Below are 17,535 nucleotides of genomic sequence, written 5' to 3' on the forward strand. Positions count from 1 at the left end.
ATTCATCAGTTGCTATCTTACACTGAGGTCTCCTACATTTATGCTTCTAGCCCTTCCTTCTCATCTATAGATTTCCGTATCCAACTCCTACTTCCACTTCGATATCTCAGAGGCACAGACCCATCACATCCAAACCTCTCCTTTCCTGATACCCCCAGCGCTGAGTTGCACAAGCTGCAAGGCCGAGAACAATACTTTACTTGTCGCTCTCCCATTTCCAGTATTTCCCAAGCCCTGCTTATTTTCCTTTTGAAGTACATCTTGGTCAAGTCCAATTCTCTGCCATCTCCACCCCAGTCTTACCTACACCATCACCCTGGCCTGCAGCAGCAGCCTCCTAGTTTGCTTGCCCTGACCCGCTCTCCACTGGCGTGTACACGCCTGTGTACATCTGCCAACACACATTCTGCCAACTCCATTCTGCAGCCAGAATGGTCCTGCGTATCATCATCATGAGCAGTAGTGTTAAGGCAGAGCTGATTGGGTCACTCTTCTCTAAATTCTCATTCACGTGCTTTTATACTCTGGATCTCGGCTCATCTGACAGTCCTTCAGGAAAGCCATTCCTAAGCACACCAGAATAGATCAGGTTCATTATTATAGATTCTCATAGCACAGTACACTCCTTCATGGGACTTTCCACAATTGGAGAACTTGATCAATACTCCTATTTCCCAATAGATTAAGTGCTGGGAGATCAAGAACAATGTCTGATCACCACTGACTACTTAGTGCTAATGCAGAGCCTGGCACATCAATTTTTGAGCAAAAAACCAGCCAGACTTCATTCTTTCACATTTCATTCAATCCTTCAAAATGTTTCACATGTAAAATGTAAAAAAAAAAAAAAAGACTAAAAATTATTTCATTTCCCCCTTAAAACTCTGAAAAATGCTACCCTGATACAAAAGCCTCAGCTTTGGGGAAGGAAGAGGTGTTGTGAGCCATCCTGCACAGTGACAGTTTTCACTCTTCTTCATATGCTCTAACCCGCACCCACAGGCAGATGCTGTCGAGGTTTTTACCTGGACCAATTCGGCAGCAACATTGAGTCGGAGTGAGAGAGGCAGCTCTTGAAGGGCTCGAACCAGTGACTCACAGTCCACATAAAATGCTGAATTCTATTAACAAAAAATTATATGCATTGTCAGGTGACCAGTACAAAGGACCATTCAGAGATAAAAGAGCAGAAGATGACGGAAGGAAATAAACCATCCACTGACATTACATTCAGTGGAGAGTAAGTCCTATCATAGGCCCCATTTGATATGGTTGCTATTTTCTATCATGGCGTTAAGATGAGCAAAACCGAAGCCACATTCTGGAGCGACAGTTCACACTGTGAGAGCAGGAACAGGGCAGTGATAACCCCCACCCTGAGACTGCACAATAACCTGGAAACTACAGATGCTTCTAAAATTACAGGCAAATTGAAAAATAAGCATTTAAGGGGATCAAAGTGGACGGACCCCTCCCTCTAATTCAGACAGCCAGCCTTCAGGAGAGGAGAGAAGAGCCATTAAGCAGGGAGACGGGGCTGATTGGCTCAGCCCAAGGAGCCTGTGTTCGAGGCTTCTGTTCTAACCAGAAAGCAGGAGGCAGACTTGCCCGCTAGCTAGCGCCGCTCTGTGGGGACAACACCGAAAGCTTCCCTTGACTCCTCTCCCATTCATGGAAATCCAGACGTATCCTGGCAATGACCTCCCAAATTGACAGTAGCTGAGGAAACATTCCCGATTATTTCATGGCTTGACAACAGTCTGATGGCTACTTTCTGGGGCCCAGGCCACCCAAGAGAACAAATAACCCAAAGAGGCAGATACTGCTAACCACCTCGTTCTACCAGAGCCCTCCCAGGCCCAGCTGGAAACAGCTCACTGCAGCGTCCCTGGCTTCAAGTTAGAAGAGAAGTCAGGGCCCACCTAGTCGGTCTGGATTCCACTGCAGCAGTGTCTGGGACATCCTGGGTAATGCGTTCACTGTGGGTGGGGACAGTGAGCTCAAGAAGAGCCTGACCCTAATCCAGACCCACTGTAACCCCTGATGCCCACAGCAGCCACTGCTGTGTCCTCGCACGGGCTGCAAGAGATGGTGTGGCTGTTCACCTGCCCTTCAGAAACAGTGCCAAGATGGCTGGCTCTTAGCTACGCCATGTTGGCAGCACCAGATAGGCCCTGGTTCTGGAAAAAAGGAACTCCCTTCTAAAACACACAGTGTATTTAGGGAGCAGGATAGAGGCTGGTAAAGCCCTGACAAGAAAACCAGAAATTCAGTGTGCATTCCAGGCCTTTCCTCAGCCCTGCACTTATTAGTACCTTAAGGGCTGTGGTCAGACCAGTGTGGCCAAGTCTTCATTTTCAAGTTTGGAGAAACTCTCTCCAGCTGGTAGAAAGTGTGATCCCAAATGCTTAACCCATGGGTATGTCGTCACATCACACACTGGAAATCTCACCCTCCCCAACGCCCACAGAGCTGCACACAAGCAGACCCCCGCCTTTCAGCCAATGAAAGAGCAGGAACTTCACCCCTGCCATGCGTGCCCACCATTCACCAGCTGCTCTCTTAGCGCCCCAGACAGGAGGACCGTGGAGGCGTACAGGGGGTCTGGCTAAAAGTGGCCACGCTTCCTCTGCCCTCTTTAGCACCATGTGCAACATGACTACATGGTATAGCCACAACAATGAAAAGTAGGGGTGCCGGGGGTGGGGTTCAGTTGGTTAAGTGTCTGCCTTCAGCTCAGGTCGTGATCCTGGCGTCCTGGGATCGAGGCCCCTACCAGGCTCTCTGCTTGGCAGGGAGCCTGCTTCTCCCTCTCCCTCTGCCTGCCGCTCTGCCTACTTGTGCGTGCTCTCTCTTTCTCTCTCTGTGTCAAATAAAAAGGGACTGGCCACGCTGTGCTTCTGAGCCATGTGCCGGATGATGGACATCTAGCGGTGTCTGCTCCTGGAAGGTCTCCTTCCCCCACCTTTCTAATTCCCGCCCACCATCCAAGGCCCTGCTGACACTGCAGGGCCTCCACGATGCTGTAGAGACACTTCAAACCAGCAGGGGAGGTGCAGGAGTCCTGGAGCCTAGAACCTGCCACCAAATGCCACTTTGGAAGAGGACTCCTTTTCTCAGCACCAGTCTTTCCCACAAAGGGCTAAAGCTAAGGTCTAACATAAAAGGAGTGGAGGTAAAATGCTTGTAATAGTAAAGTGTGAATTTAAAAATAGGCTTCATTGGAATAACAACCACAAATTAGCTTTTTGCTGTGTCTTAAAATAACGGAGAGATTATTTTGTTTTTTGCCTGGAGAGGCTAGTCCCCATATCTACCAGGCCAACTCTGACGGTCACTCACAGTTGGAGCTCACAGCCTGCCCCTGATGCCTTCCCCCTGCATACTCATGCCGGCTGTGGGAAGCCAGCCTTGACTGTTAGAACAAAGTCCCACCCCATTCTCTGAGGTCAGTGTGCACAGAACTGTGGGTAGTGAAAACCTGTCCCCTCTGTCCAGGAACCTTACTACTTACTAGACTCCGAGTCTCAGTGTCTGTGTCAGACAAAGAACCTGCTAGAAAGTCCACTGTGCAGCTGAAGAAAAAATAGCCTTTGATCAGACCATTATACCTTCCAAAATTTTTATCACCTTTCTCGCTCTCAAGTAAGCAAAACCAGAACCTAGTGAGGAGTTAAGTGGGACATGAACAGGTTTTGATGGGTAAGTGATGAATTTTAGTTTTGGATGGGTCCTACCCACACATCAACTCAAAATATTCAGAGTAAACTTGCCCTCTCTGTAGCCCATCAATGGCATCACCACCCACCTAATCATCAAGCTAGAAAGCTTTGCGCCACCACACATCTTTCTTGTCCGCATGTCTCACATGTGACACAGTCTAGTTCGTCCTCTGCTGAAAGCCATCTATCAATGAACCATCCTCCACTCCCACTTCCTCGTGCTCCCAGGCCCTCATCCCTTCGTGTTCACCTAAAATCATATCCTCCTAACTGGTTTCCCTGCCTCCTGCCTCTTCCCTCTTCAATCCCTCTTTCCCAGTACTGCTCAGGTCAAATCTAGCCATTTCCATTTTCTGTCCAAACAAAACTTTAATGAAAAAATAAGAGTAGGAATAAGAGCTACTTCTGAGTGTTTCATATGTGTCAGGAACTGCACAAAAGAGCTTTTATTTATTATTTAATGTAATCCTCATTATAACCCCAAGTTATATCTTTATATCTTATTATTAGTTCCATTTTACAGATGAGAACACAAGAAAAGGAAAGAAGTTCACCCAAGTCACAGAACTCAGATTCACAGTCCAGCTTGTCTCTCCAAGATCTATGCTCTCACCCACATGCTAAACATCCCCCTAGAAGAAGATCAGACTGCTGGTAATACCCAGCCCAGACTTACCCCTGAAGCCTCCTTCTCCGGGAACACTACAGTCCCAACTATATCCTGACTCCGAGCATGCCTGGTCTTTCAGCTCTCCTCACTTAACAGGACCTCCAGCATCACACTGACCCACCAAGGCCCATTCAGACTCTGTCTTTCCCGTGGTACTGATCTCAATCCCTTCCAGCCCAAAGTGGCCCCCACAGTAGTATCTTAATTCATTTATGACACCACTTATTTTATGTCACACTCTTTTTCATTTATTATGTAAATATTTACTGGTCACCTACTATATGTTAGTGGCCATGCTAAGGGCAATGAACAAGCACAGTCTCTGTCTTATTCACCTTTGAATAAGTTCCAACTAATAAAATACCTAGTAAATAAGTTCTCCGTATTCTGATGCGTGAAGAACTTTAGAACTATCTGAAACTCTCAGGATAGCTGAAATATTCTCTAATAGTCAATGTGGTTCAAAAGGAGTTGAAATGTGAGTTGTCTGGCTTTTGCTGTATTCCTTGATGACTTCTGTTTCCTTGCAATTTGTCTTAGAATTCTAAACTGTACCTCAGGCATATGCCCACACAGACTGAAGCAAAGACAAGTATTTTTAATGCCCTATTTTTTCCATGTTGTAATACACACTCTACGGTGACATAGTCATTTCACAAGTAATTTCCCACCCCCTTGGTCTGTATGGTAAGCCAATGTCCATCCCAAACGAGTACATAGAAGACCACCCCAGAAAGAAAAGGACCCACTTATGGTGTGTGTGTACTGAACGGGTAGCAGAATGGGGAAGAGGATGCCCTACCTTTGGGCTTCAGGTCTGTTACTCGGTCACGTGTCTGAAACTGTGGACAGATTGTCAGATTATTGTATGAGACAGCAGGTGCTAGCTGTGGAGTTGGGGAGCAGATGACAAGCCACCACTGATTCTCAGTGCTTTTTAAAAAGGTTAGAATACCTGTCATCTCTCCTATGGAAAGAATCCGTCAAATCACAGTTAGAAAATAATCGAAACTCCTTGGGGAAAAAGTATGGCATGAACACAAAGCAAATGAGGTAGCTGGGCTTTATGGCATCACTGAAAGACTTCTGTGGTATTTGTTCTTACTTTATCGCTTTATTCTCCTAACTATAGAGGAAGAGTTATTTAAAGGTATAAAATTAAGGATTTTTTTCACCTAATACCAAAAACAGTGTGAGGGGGGAAAATTAATTTTCAACCCTAAGGGAAACTCTTCACAGAAAGGAAAAAGGAAGGCAGGCCAAATGGCAAAGTAGTCCACTCAAAATCATGACTATACACTATGAGTAATTCACATAGGTGGCCAGTTACACAGGTGAATTCTAGCTCCAAAGACCTGTATAATTTAAGCTCCTGAAAATGGTCTTAACAATTGAGATGACTGAGACTAAACTGTACATGAATCACTACTCTTTTCTACCCCAAGACTTTATCTCAACAGTAACATAAAGGCATTTGTCTTCAGCCTTGAAAGAGCCAATCCACAGTCAAGACAAACCATCTTACCTGTTTTGGACATGAAGCTTCACCATCCCACTCTTTCTCTTCAACAAACCGGAACTGTGAGAAGGAATCCCCTAGGGATAGAAAAAAAAAAATAATAATAATTTTACACAAAAGCCAAAGAAAAACACTCAGTTCTCTAAATTTCTGCTTGGGAATAAAAGTGCCATTTCCAAGGAGCAAAGCATTTAATAGAAGTTCCTGGCTTCCACTTCTTTACACAGCAATCTGGGCCTGGTGGGCACCTGAAAATTCTGTTGGCTTCACACGATTCTCTTTAAGCCACCATCTACATGCTTCTGGAGAGATGACTCAAGAGGCTTGTAGACATGGCCATCTACTCATATTTAGTACATTTTCATCTCATCTGCTTAGTGTATGCAAGGAAACAGATATTTATGATGTGGGGAGTGGGCACAGCTGAAAAGGCAGAAGAACAGAAGGAAAGAAGGTCTAGGCTGACCCACATTAGAACAGGCTTAAACTATCTCTTTGAAGTGAGATTATCAACCTCGAACATCACCCCCAAAGTCGCCTGGTTAGAATGTCAAATGCAAAATAAAACTCAAAGAATATGCATGAGATTAGGTACACTGTTCTGAGCTCTTGGAATAAAGGAAAACGAACCTGTAAGATCAGCATAAACAATCATGAAAGACGACCCTGGACAGCAAGCTTCGACCCAATGCTCATTTAGTAAATGCATACTTACTTGGTAATTTGTCTTAAGAACACCTAATTGATAAAGAATTATTTCTCTGCCTAGCTTCAGGATTCCCCAAATGTGGTCCCAACCTCAATAACCCCAGTTTAATTCCTATTTCTTCCGACCTTCTGCCTGAGCCAGCCTCCTATCACATTCCAAACATACTTCCTATTCCATCCTAGCCGCTCCTCTTTCTCAGTCCTTCCCGCTTGTCCGGAAGACCCACACTCATCTACCCATTTCTTATTGTAGTTATGCTCCAAGACTCGGTTCAGGGATGCTTCCTCCTTTGTGATATCTCTCAGGGGATTTAACCATAGAATCCATTCTTCTAAATTAAGAGAGGGACAAAGAAGTGAAGAATTCAAATTTCAAGAGACAAAGATAAAATTAGAATCTATACCACCCCCCTCATTTCCAAAACACATGGATCACAATATGAACATTTGGCAAGATCAAATTCAAGGTGAAAGGGACCAAGAACAACAGTACTATCAGGAAAAGGGGTAAAATTAACACTCTTAGTCATTGGTGAATCAATTTGATCCCTCAAACATTATGACATAAAGGATCTGAATAATTAATAAGGCCTTATATGTGCACAGAATACAGAAGTATATACGTGCATGTATGTATCGTGATTATAACTGTATTTCTTTATTTCTTTATAAATATCTGTGCAATATTCATTTTTCCTTTTCTTTTTTTTTTTTTTGGATTTTATTTATTTATTTGGCAGAGCAAGAGAGCACAAGCAGGGAGAGCAGCAGGCGGAGGGAGCGGGAAAAGCAGGCTCCCCACAAGGGAGCCCGATGCGGGGTTCGATCCCAGGACAGTGGGATCATGACCTGAGCCGAAGGCAGAAACTTAACAATCTGTGCCTCCTAGATGCCCCACAATACTTGTTTTTTAAAAGAGCTATAAAAAGGCCATAGGAAAAAAACTCAATAAATCCTAAAATGTAGCAGTCATACAAACCATATTTGCTGGTGATAAACATTTATACCACTAATAAGCAAAGGGTTAATATCTCCTAAGTACAAAAAGCTTCTGCAAATCAACCAGAATAAAACCACCCAATAGAAAAAGGGGAAAAGGACTGAAAATAAGAAATGCCATTTGCTAATATCTATATACGAAATAAGTAATAAATGAATAAATTAGAAATCAATCTGGTAGATTTTTAAAACTTGGCCAAATACCTGAATACCTTATTCAGTGTTATTTTTAGCATCCCTGAACTTTCTTTTGGCCCCAATACAAGACTTGAACTCATGACCCTGAGAACAAGATCTGAGCTGAGATCAAGAGTTGGATGCTTATCCTATTGAGACACACAGGCGCCCCATGGCATTCCTGAACTTCTAGATTATAAATGGTGCTATGACTGCATAGGCCACTATAATATATAATCAGCACAAGATTAACAGTAATGCAAACAAGGGATGCTACATGTATTTATTTTTAATATTTGAATATTCACTTTCAAATATAGGTAAGATTCCAACAATGGCTAAATAGCTTGTTGCCAACCAATCCTCTTGCTGAGGAACAACTTAGGGACACTAGGCTGAAAAGAGTTACCAGGTGAGAACACGAGTGAGAAAGGTCCCAGAAAGAAGAGATGCTAACAATATTTAAAACAATATTTAAAACTGCTTTTTCCCTCCGAGGCATTTGTTCATTCCCAAAGGCGCTATTGAGAAACTGAAAATCTGAGCACACAGTAAGAACTGAGGAGGTTGTGAAGATACAGAAGCCTCTGCTAGTTTTAAGGCACAGAGCAGACAAAAATTGCTGGTCAGGGCCCAAGGATGAGGAAGAGTTGTGGAAAATCGAGGCTTTCAGGTGGGACCCCTTTTGACTCCATCTTTGAAGTGAGGACCAAGTAGGACAAAGCCAGCCCCCACACAGCCTGAGGCAAAGCTGTAAATCATTTTAACCTCTGATTCTGCCAATGAGAAGCAAAAGTATACCCTTTTTGGAGGGAAAGGACATTATCTAGCCTAAAATTATCTCTACTATTTTTTATAACCAATGTCTAAAATTCATTAAAAATCATCAGGAGATGAGACCAAGGTAACAGAAAACTAAGGGAAGGGGAGGAAAAAAAACTATAAAAAGATCCACAGAGATTAAGATAGTAGAGTTATCAGACATGGCTTTTGTAATTGAGCAATGTAAAAATTTCAAGAATAGGAAAATCTATAAAATCACAATGACATCCATGAAGTTCTCTTTGATTCATACAAAATATATACATAAACAATACAAAGAAGAAAATGATTGAGGAAAATGAGATACCGAAAACACATTTTGTTTACAGTAACCAAACTTCAAAATACAGTTTTAAAATTCTAATAAATAAATCATATAGAGGCTAACTCAGAAAAATAAGCTTGCTAAAATTTTAGACGGCTACAGAATGCCAATGTCTCTAATCCTGTTACTGAAGATGAAAGAGTATTCAGACTTGTCCAAATGATGAGTCCTGGCATCAAGAGTGCTTCTGCGAAACAAGTTATCAGAATTCTTCCTGAATTATACTGAAACATGCGCAAAAACAATGGTGCTCCTCCTCTATCCTGTGTGTCAGACATATGAACATGCAGACCTCCTTTAAATACAACAGCACAGTACATAAACAGTGCATGCAATCCTGCTCCTGCTTTACTCTCTCGCTCAAGAGCTCCCAGTCTCTCACACAAACATGGTGAGTCCACATGAAGAAGTACAGAATAGAAACCAGGGCACAGTGACTGCCGACTGTGGTAGACAATGGAACAAACATGGGAAGGGTGTCTTAGGAGTCACACTCACCAGCTCTGTGTTCACAAGGTAATTACGGGGCAGTGTAACAAACAGAACGAGAAACCATAAAAGGAGTACTATACTTTCTTCCTTCTTCAAAGACCAATTTCATGAGTTACAAGACGTTGTGGAACTGCCCTGTATACTCACATGATACCCTCAAACAAGACGAAGAGCTAGTTCCTGCTATACAGGCCGTTTGAACAGCAACGTCAACAAAAATCCCAGGATAGTCTACTTTGCAGATAAGCATACCAAAATAGCAGACCAGTTAAATCCAATGATTCCTTATTAAGAATGTAATTTATCCACTAAAATTTGCTAAATAAGGGGAGGCACATTTAAACAAAGCGGGTAAGACTTCGAGCATTCACATTTTTCTTACCTATAAAAAGTCTCCTATCCTTCTATTCGGAAACAATGCTGAAGTTAGTGTACACGAATGAAAGCGAAGACGCAAGTGGAACTGAAACAATTCTGTTACATCTTGAAAGTCAATGACATGGCTGCCAGAGTTTTAGACCCAAAAGTAGTGAGAGAATTTTTTTCAATCGACTAATTGTGTGAGGCAGCAAAAATGTTAAAAGTTAGATATATGCATTGGCAGCAATCTTCAGCATGCTTCTGAAAATATTTAGAAAGGATGTTTCAAGCAGCACCCAATGCTTCCATTTCTGGGATTCCTTCAGTCAAACTCCTGGTCATCACGCAAATCTCCAAGGCCAGTGGTTAATGAGGAGAGAGATCTTTACCTATTCTTAACCTAGTCTTTACCTAGTTATTATTGGAGAGGGCAAGGTTAATTGCCAAGGGACAGCTTACTATCAGCAGTACCGGACTCTGTAGTAGAGTACAGTGAGCACAGGATCAATCTAACAGCAGGCAGCGGGGGTGAAAGGAAAAGGCCTATATGCTGTCAAAATTAAAGCTGACTACTAAAAGCTTTTGTTAAAAACTGTCAAGTTCTATTGAAATTTTAAATTTTTTTTTGTATTCCAGACATCCATTCTATGACTGATACTTACTTTTAGTTTCAGCTAAATATGACTAAACACTTGACCATTTGGCCAAAATGTATACTTAGTATGCCTCCAATATTCAATCAGTGATGTTCTATGAGGCATTTAGAAATAAGGTAGCTTATGTAATGTACAGCATGGTGACTATAATTTCTAATACCATATTGCACAATTCAAAGTTGCTAAGAGATCTTAAAAGTTCTCAACACAAGAAAAAAAATGTGTAACTATGAATGATAACAGATGTTAAGTAGACTTGTGGGGATCGTTTTACAATATTTACAAATATTGAGTTGTTATGTTGTACACCTGAAATTAATATGGTGTTATATGTCAATTATATCTCAATTAAAAAAAAAAGGTAGCTTTAGACATACTGACATGGAAAGATTATCTCAACTGTTACATGTTGGAAATACCAAGTTTTAGTGCAGTATAAATAAGATATATAGATATATGCACACACATAAATACATATACTATATATACACATACATATATGTGTGTATCTGTCACATATGTCACATAAGAATACTAATATATGCATAGAAATAAACCAAGACCATTATATACCTATTTTAAGAATGATTCTCTCTCAGAGGGTGGGATTGAAGGAGACTGCCTTTCTGCATAATACATTTTCTAGTTGAATTCTCCTTCATAAACAACAAGTGCATGTTACTTTTGGAGCCAAGCCAAAAAGAAGTAAGGAAATACAGAAAAAAAGCTGAAATTTCTTGAGGGCAAGGACCTTCTCAGAGTGCATTTAAGACAAAACATGCATAGATCTCATAGGCTGGAACCGGAGGTATTCTAACCCTCACCTGATAGAACATAGAGACCCTTGGGTCTAGAGAGACTCAGTGGCCTGACCAAGGCCACATGGCCAGTGAATGGCTGGACACCAAGACCTCTTGGCTCCTATCATTTATTATTATACCTGTAATTAATGAAGTTATTTCCACGAGGCTTCTTGGCTATCTGAGTTCCCTAAGACAAAAACAAATAACAAATATTGATGACATCTGATATACTGTTTGATACACTGACATGTTTGAAGACATGAAAGTCCGAACTCAAAGAATTCTTCATTTTAAGAAAGCAATTACTTCAGGGGTTCCTTTGAATAACTACTATATGGCTTCTTAAAAAACAACAACTGAGTTTTATAGGACTCTAAGTACTCTGTTAATGAAGGCGTTGGAGAAATAAAGGTGACACACCAACTCTGTCACTGTATTTATAATACCCAGGATTCTCACTCTGTCTGACTCCTCAGATTGGCCTCACGCAGGTCCTGGAATCTAACTCTACACTTGTTAGGATTCTACAGTACCAATATGCTTTCAAAAACTTACCATCTACTCCTAGGTAACACAGCTTTGAATTTGAAGCTTACCCTTCTAGCCCACCAGTAAAAGAGTGAATGCGCATCAGGTATACATGAAGAGTGAGTGTAAGAGATAGAAAATGTGCCCAAGCCTAATAATACCCCTAATAATTCAGTAGTGGCAATTCCCATCAGTGACATCTGTCCTAGGTATTTGGAGCTTTTTCTCTTAAAAACTGGCCCAGACCTCTGTGGTGTGTCCTTTCAAGAAACCAACTCTAGAAAGCAAGAGGAGTGGATCACGAATTCTGGATGAATACTTCATTTTAAGCTCAATTTTCCTGGCTCTTCTTTATTTGTCCCACAGCACTTAGAATATGCCCTCAACCAGGACACATGTGTCTGGGAAATCACAAATGAACTTCATAGGCTGACAAGTTCACAGTCTTCACAGAAAGAGAGTATGTCCCAACAGTCACCACAATGGCTGCTATAGAAAATGAAATGTACCCTTTTTTCTCCCTGAATTTCTCTGTTCTCATCTATGAGAGAGGACATATTTGGAAGGTCAAGGTGGATCCTAGGTCCATAGGCTGACACAGATCAAACCAAAGACAACCCATAGTTCAGCTGACATAAAGAATCTTTGTTACCCAATTTCTAGCTTCCATGGATGAACATTTCTAGATGTTGATATCAAGCACTTTGATATTTACCCTAAAACAAAGCAACAGCCAACACTTTGTCTTTGGGAGGAAGGTTATACAAGCCACTACAGTGATTAATTAAAAAGTCAGGTTGAGCCAAAAGAACAAGAGATGAGAAAAATCTCTCCTCCTGCTCAACAGTGACCTATAATTAGCTTTCTCACCAGATGTGGGGCCCCAAAAGCCCCTGAGCATCAAATATCCACATTGAGCACTACATAATAAGATGTGCCTATCTTTCCAATGCCCCTAAAATGTGGCTTCCCCATCTGCATGGGTTGTGTTGAAGGAAAAGCCAAATACACTCAAGTACCACAAGAGGGTTCTACCCTTTATGAGACAAGGAAGATGATGCCGTTCTAGAATTTAGAATCTAGCTGCTTTCCCCCCAGATGAGTGGTGAAAATTCTGTTAACCCTGTATCACTGTAGACTATCTAGTAAAACCACTCAGATCAATTATTTTCTGAAACAATGCCAACATTGAAGCCCTGACACAGAATTCCATGATGAGAGTAAATGATTAGACACGGCAAAATAAACAATAGAAAGACCAATCCTCAGGTGGGCCATGGAATCATGAGATGTTAGAACTGACCTGTAGTAAAATAGTGTGCCCATTATGATCAGGTCTGGCTGCGTGTAACGAAGACCTGAGAATTCATGGTTTAAACAAGAGAAGAGATTATATCTCCATCAACCAAATGAAGTTGAGACTTGGGGGGTCAAAGGCTGGTCTGGGGGCTCTTTCCAGTTCATTGCTCTGCCATTCCTATGAAGACCCTTCTTGTCATGTTTCAGGGTGATGACCAAAGCAAAATCCCAGACAGCAAGATGGAAGAAGACTTGAAGGGGCAAAAGGCATGCATCCTCTTTCTGCTCATTTTCCCAGAAACCACCACAGAACTTTTCCACTTATTTCTCTTTGGCCTATAACAGTATCATTTTGCTTTATCAAGCTACAAGGAATGTGGTATAATTAATTTCCTCCCAGGTGGCCATGTGCCTAGATAAGAATCAGGGGTCTGAAAGGAAAGAGAATATGGGGTGGGGAAGCAAGGACCGTTGAGCCCCGAAAAACATGGTTTTGAACTGTGCAGGTTCACTTATATACAGTTGTTTTCGATAAATATAATACCATAACTGTATTTTCTCTTAGGATTTTAATATTTTCTTTTCTCTAGCTTACTGTACTGTTAGTATACAGTATATAATACACAGAACATACAAAATATGTATTAATCACCAGTTTATGTCATCAGTAATGTTTCCAGTCAACAGTAACCTGTTAGTAGTTTAACTTGGGGGGAAATGGAAAGTTACACAGGGATCGTCAACTGAGTGGGGGTTGGCACTCCTAACCCTGAGTTGCTCAAAGGTCAACAGTATTCTCCCTGACAAATTACCAGAAGGTTCTGCTGAAGGGGTAGTTAGTTAATAAAGGGTCAGTTTCTAGTATAGTGATTGTGCTCACTGAGGTGTAAGTTGTCTCCAATCATTTCAATGCAATACGTGTAATATCCAAACTTCTCTAATTGTAGTTAAAATTAACTTTAGAAAATACCTGCCTTTCAGTTTGTTTCTTCAATCCTGAGAGGAGGCAAGTGTGGGATAAATTTCTAGTTTCCAGCATAATGCAAGAACTTTTCAAAACAAATACTGTTAATAAATACATATATACTTACTGTCTACAACCTTTCTCAGGGAAAGTGGGCGTATGTGAAGTTAAACAATAACTTCAAGAGTAACAATTCATTTATTTAGTGATTTTTTTTCATTCTTTCATACATTTTTCAGCACAACTATGTGCCAAACACTACTGAGTGCTAATACTATAAAGAGATAAGACACGCTCCCTGTTGTCCTTGCTCTCAGATTCCGAGTTGAACAAATCAAGAGGGGACTACAAGAAACAGAACATAAAATTTAAAGGAAATTTAAATTCCCTCCCCAAACCTTTAGAAGGGTTTGCTCTCTCCCTTTCTTGTTTTGTGCGTATATACATCTGTGGTATGCTCATAGTGTTGACTTACTTAAAAAAAGAGTCAGTTCGGGTGCCTGGGTGGCTCAGTGGGTTAAGTCTCTACCTTGGGCTCGGGTCATGACCCCGGGGTCCTGGGATAGATCCCAGCATCGGGCTCTCTGCTCAGCAGGGAGCCTGCTTCCCCTCCGCCCTCTGCCTGCCTCTCTGCCCACTTGTGATTTCTCTATCAAATAAATAAATTAATTAAAAAAAAAAAAAAGAGTTCACCTAACAGCTTATTTGTATTTTATTTGTAGCCTGACATCCAAATGCTGGTGAAAACCGTCACACAAACCACCAAAGTTTCCAGGTCTAATACCTGAGTAGACTGTCCTCTAACACCATCAGCAATCTCACAATGACACACAATTCACTTCCAGAGGGAAGAGATGAGGCAGGAAAGCTAGACCAATGCCAAACTGTCACGATCTAGAAAACAGCCTGACATCTGTAGAATGATGCTCAGATTGACACACACATGTGCACACACCCACATTAGTACAGTAATACAGAGAGATGCACAATCCCACTAGAACAATGATACTCTCCTTTGAAAGATCACTTTGAAACTCAGTAATGTGGTCTCATGGCAGGGCCAGACTTTGCCTCAGTTTCAAGGCCTGTCATCCATTGCACATTATTTCATTTTCTTGTTTACAATGAGGACTTTATTTTTTGAAAGTCAATCTACCTTATTATTACAAATGTCTCTCAAACCTGGTATTTTCTACCTTAATCTGCCCAAGTTTTCTTCTTGCAATTAAAAGTTCTCCATCAAGGTTAATGTTAAATAATTAACATCCCCAAACACTGACATCATTCCCCAAAGAAACAGAAGGCCCAACACATCCCCTCAGAGGCTATTATGGGGTTTGCTGGAGAAAATGTCTGAACCCCTTTCTATCAAGAATAAGAGGTTGCTTTCAATTTGTTGTTTACCTGTTAAATGTATTCCAGAGTCCCATAAGGTAAGAGTTAAAAGGTCTGACCTTTGACTTGTCTGATTATTTTCTCACTGCACCTCAGTTCAGTGAGGCTATCGGTAGTGAGGGTGTTGGTTCCCATTATTTACAGCTGTTTTACAGTGTACTTGGCTTTCTCACGCCATCTCTCTGGAACTAATTCATATCTCTGTATAAAATCTAAATTCATACCTTTAGCTGCTGACAGCTCTCCTTCCAGCTTCTACTCTCATTCATAAAATTCTATAGAGCCTCTTACATAAGGATTTTCCTAACAGAATTCATTTCTCATAAATGCCATATTCTCCATAAAAATCTCCAACTAAGCAGCTCTTGCAAGCACTAGTAATACCCAAGCTCAAGAGAAGAAATCTGGAGCCAACCACTTTTACTGAGGTGAACTCATGCAGGCAACACAGAACCTGTGAATGTTAGTTTTCACTTCATCTTCCTCTCGGTTTTCTTTTTAAACTTTCTTAATTCTGGTTTTGGGGAACATCTAGAAGGAGTCTTATAGGGCAACATGTCCCCAGAGAAACAACACAAGCAGAGGCCTCAAGACGGAATGGAGTTTGGTCATTCAAAGAGCAGAAGGGAGGCCAGTATGGCTGATGTGTGGTGAGCGGTGAAGAGGCAAGACGTGACTGAAGAGAAGTTGGGTCATATTCTTCATGTGACTCAACATTTTCAACCAATTACCAAGTTCCACTGCTCAGCACTGTATTCCACAATAATAACCAGGCTTAGTGGAACTCAATTAGTCCTACTTACCTGTAAAACACATTTTACATGAGTATGCAAACACACACTGACTCTCAAGTGATGGATAGCCTTAAACTTTTTACAGATTGTGACAACACAAAAGAGTAAAAAGTATTTTTAGAAATAGCAGGGCCAAATTGTCACCTTCCAAACACAGAAGGTACAAAAGTTCTCTCTGTCCACACAGGCTAATAGTTCATTCTAATTAACACTGCCATGGCTACAGGGCATCTTTCCAAGCCATTCTTGAGAACCTAGAACCCAAACATGAAGTTGAGGAATTGGGGAAGCTACCCTGACTAGTAATTAGCTCAGAGAAAAATTCTGTGGGGCCTTTACAAAATGTCTGAACACAGACAAATCCCCATACCTACGAATGTGCCACTTGTTTCTAATTAATATCCCAAATCTCCAATCTTAAGAGTGACAGAACTTCAAACAGTCAGTGACAGAAGAAGAAACAGAGTGAGATAGAATGAACCAGGGGTGAAGTAATTAAAAAAATAATAATTCTAAGCAAAACAAAACAACAACAAAAGTATACCCTTCGCCGAGTAACAAGTGAATCCGTTCTAGGTTTGTTCAGCCTCTTGGTTCTCTGTTCTAACTCAGTTGCCCACAGATTCTAACTCTGGTAGCTGGCACTGTAATGAACCCTGCCTCCCAGACTTTAGCTATTTAAGGCCACAGTTATTTTGAACAGCACCTTTCTGGAAGTAATCCCTAAATAAGAACCTTGGCCTATGTTCAGACCACGTGTAACTTCCGGCACTTCCAGGCCTGCCATTTTATTTTGCTTTCCTTTTCATGACTGTTTTTTCTTCATGGAAACGTTAGTATTTATTTTCTTTTTTTACAGATTTATTTATTTATTTGAGAGAGAGAGAGAGAGAGCGAGCGCGCATGTGTGAGTGGGGGGAGGGACAGAAGGAGAGGGAGAGAACCTCAAGCAGACTCCACACTGAGCGTGGAGTCTGACCCAGGGCTTGAACCCATGATGCTTCACCAACTGAGCGACCCAGCCACCCCCATTCATATGTATTTTGATGATAGTTTAGGAGCATTCAACACTTAAATGCAGCACAACAAAGCAGAAATATGCAAACACTACATTCAGAAGACTTCATGTTTGCTATTACTGAACACGTCTTGATGGGCACTTTTTGGGCCCTCATGTTATTTGTATAAATGATACATACTGCTTTTATTGGAAAGCCACAAGTTGTCTTGTATTTGGTAGATCTGTTTTAAGGCTGTTGGTAGTGAGGATGTTGATTCTCATTATTTACAGCTGTCTTACAG

At 41.4% G+C, this 17,535-nt stretch overlaps 1 protein-coding gene across 2 annotated transcripts in view; it reads right to left on the reverse strand.

Moving 5' to 3' along the window:
- Positions 1-17,535, reverse strand: part of AVEN (apoptosis and caspase activation inhibitor) — a 153,244-nt gene that overhangs the window by 2,330 nt on the left and 133,379 nt on the right. For both annotated transcript variants that reach the window (XM_032856921.1, XM_032856922.1), the window contains exons 3-4: positions 5,918-5,988; positions 1,026-1,121 (exon numbers count right to left, since the gene is read on the reverse strand). In XM_032856921.1, the coding sequence (XP_032712812.1) occupies positions 1,026-1,121; positions 5,918-5,988 (167 nt within the window). The remainder of the gene's footprint in view (positions 1-1,025; positions 1,122-5,917; positions 5,989-17,535) is intronic.

Source organism: Lontra canadensis, unplaced genomic scaffold (genome assembly GCF_010015895.1).
Source record: "Lontra canadensis isolate GAN:19392208 unplaced genomic scaffold, GSC_riverotter_1.0 scaffold12, whole genome shotgun sequence".
NCBI classification, from domain to species: Eukaryota; Metazoa; Chordata; class Mammalia; order Carnivora; family Mustelidae; genus Lontra; species Lontra canadensis.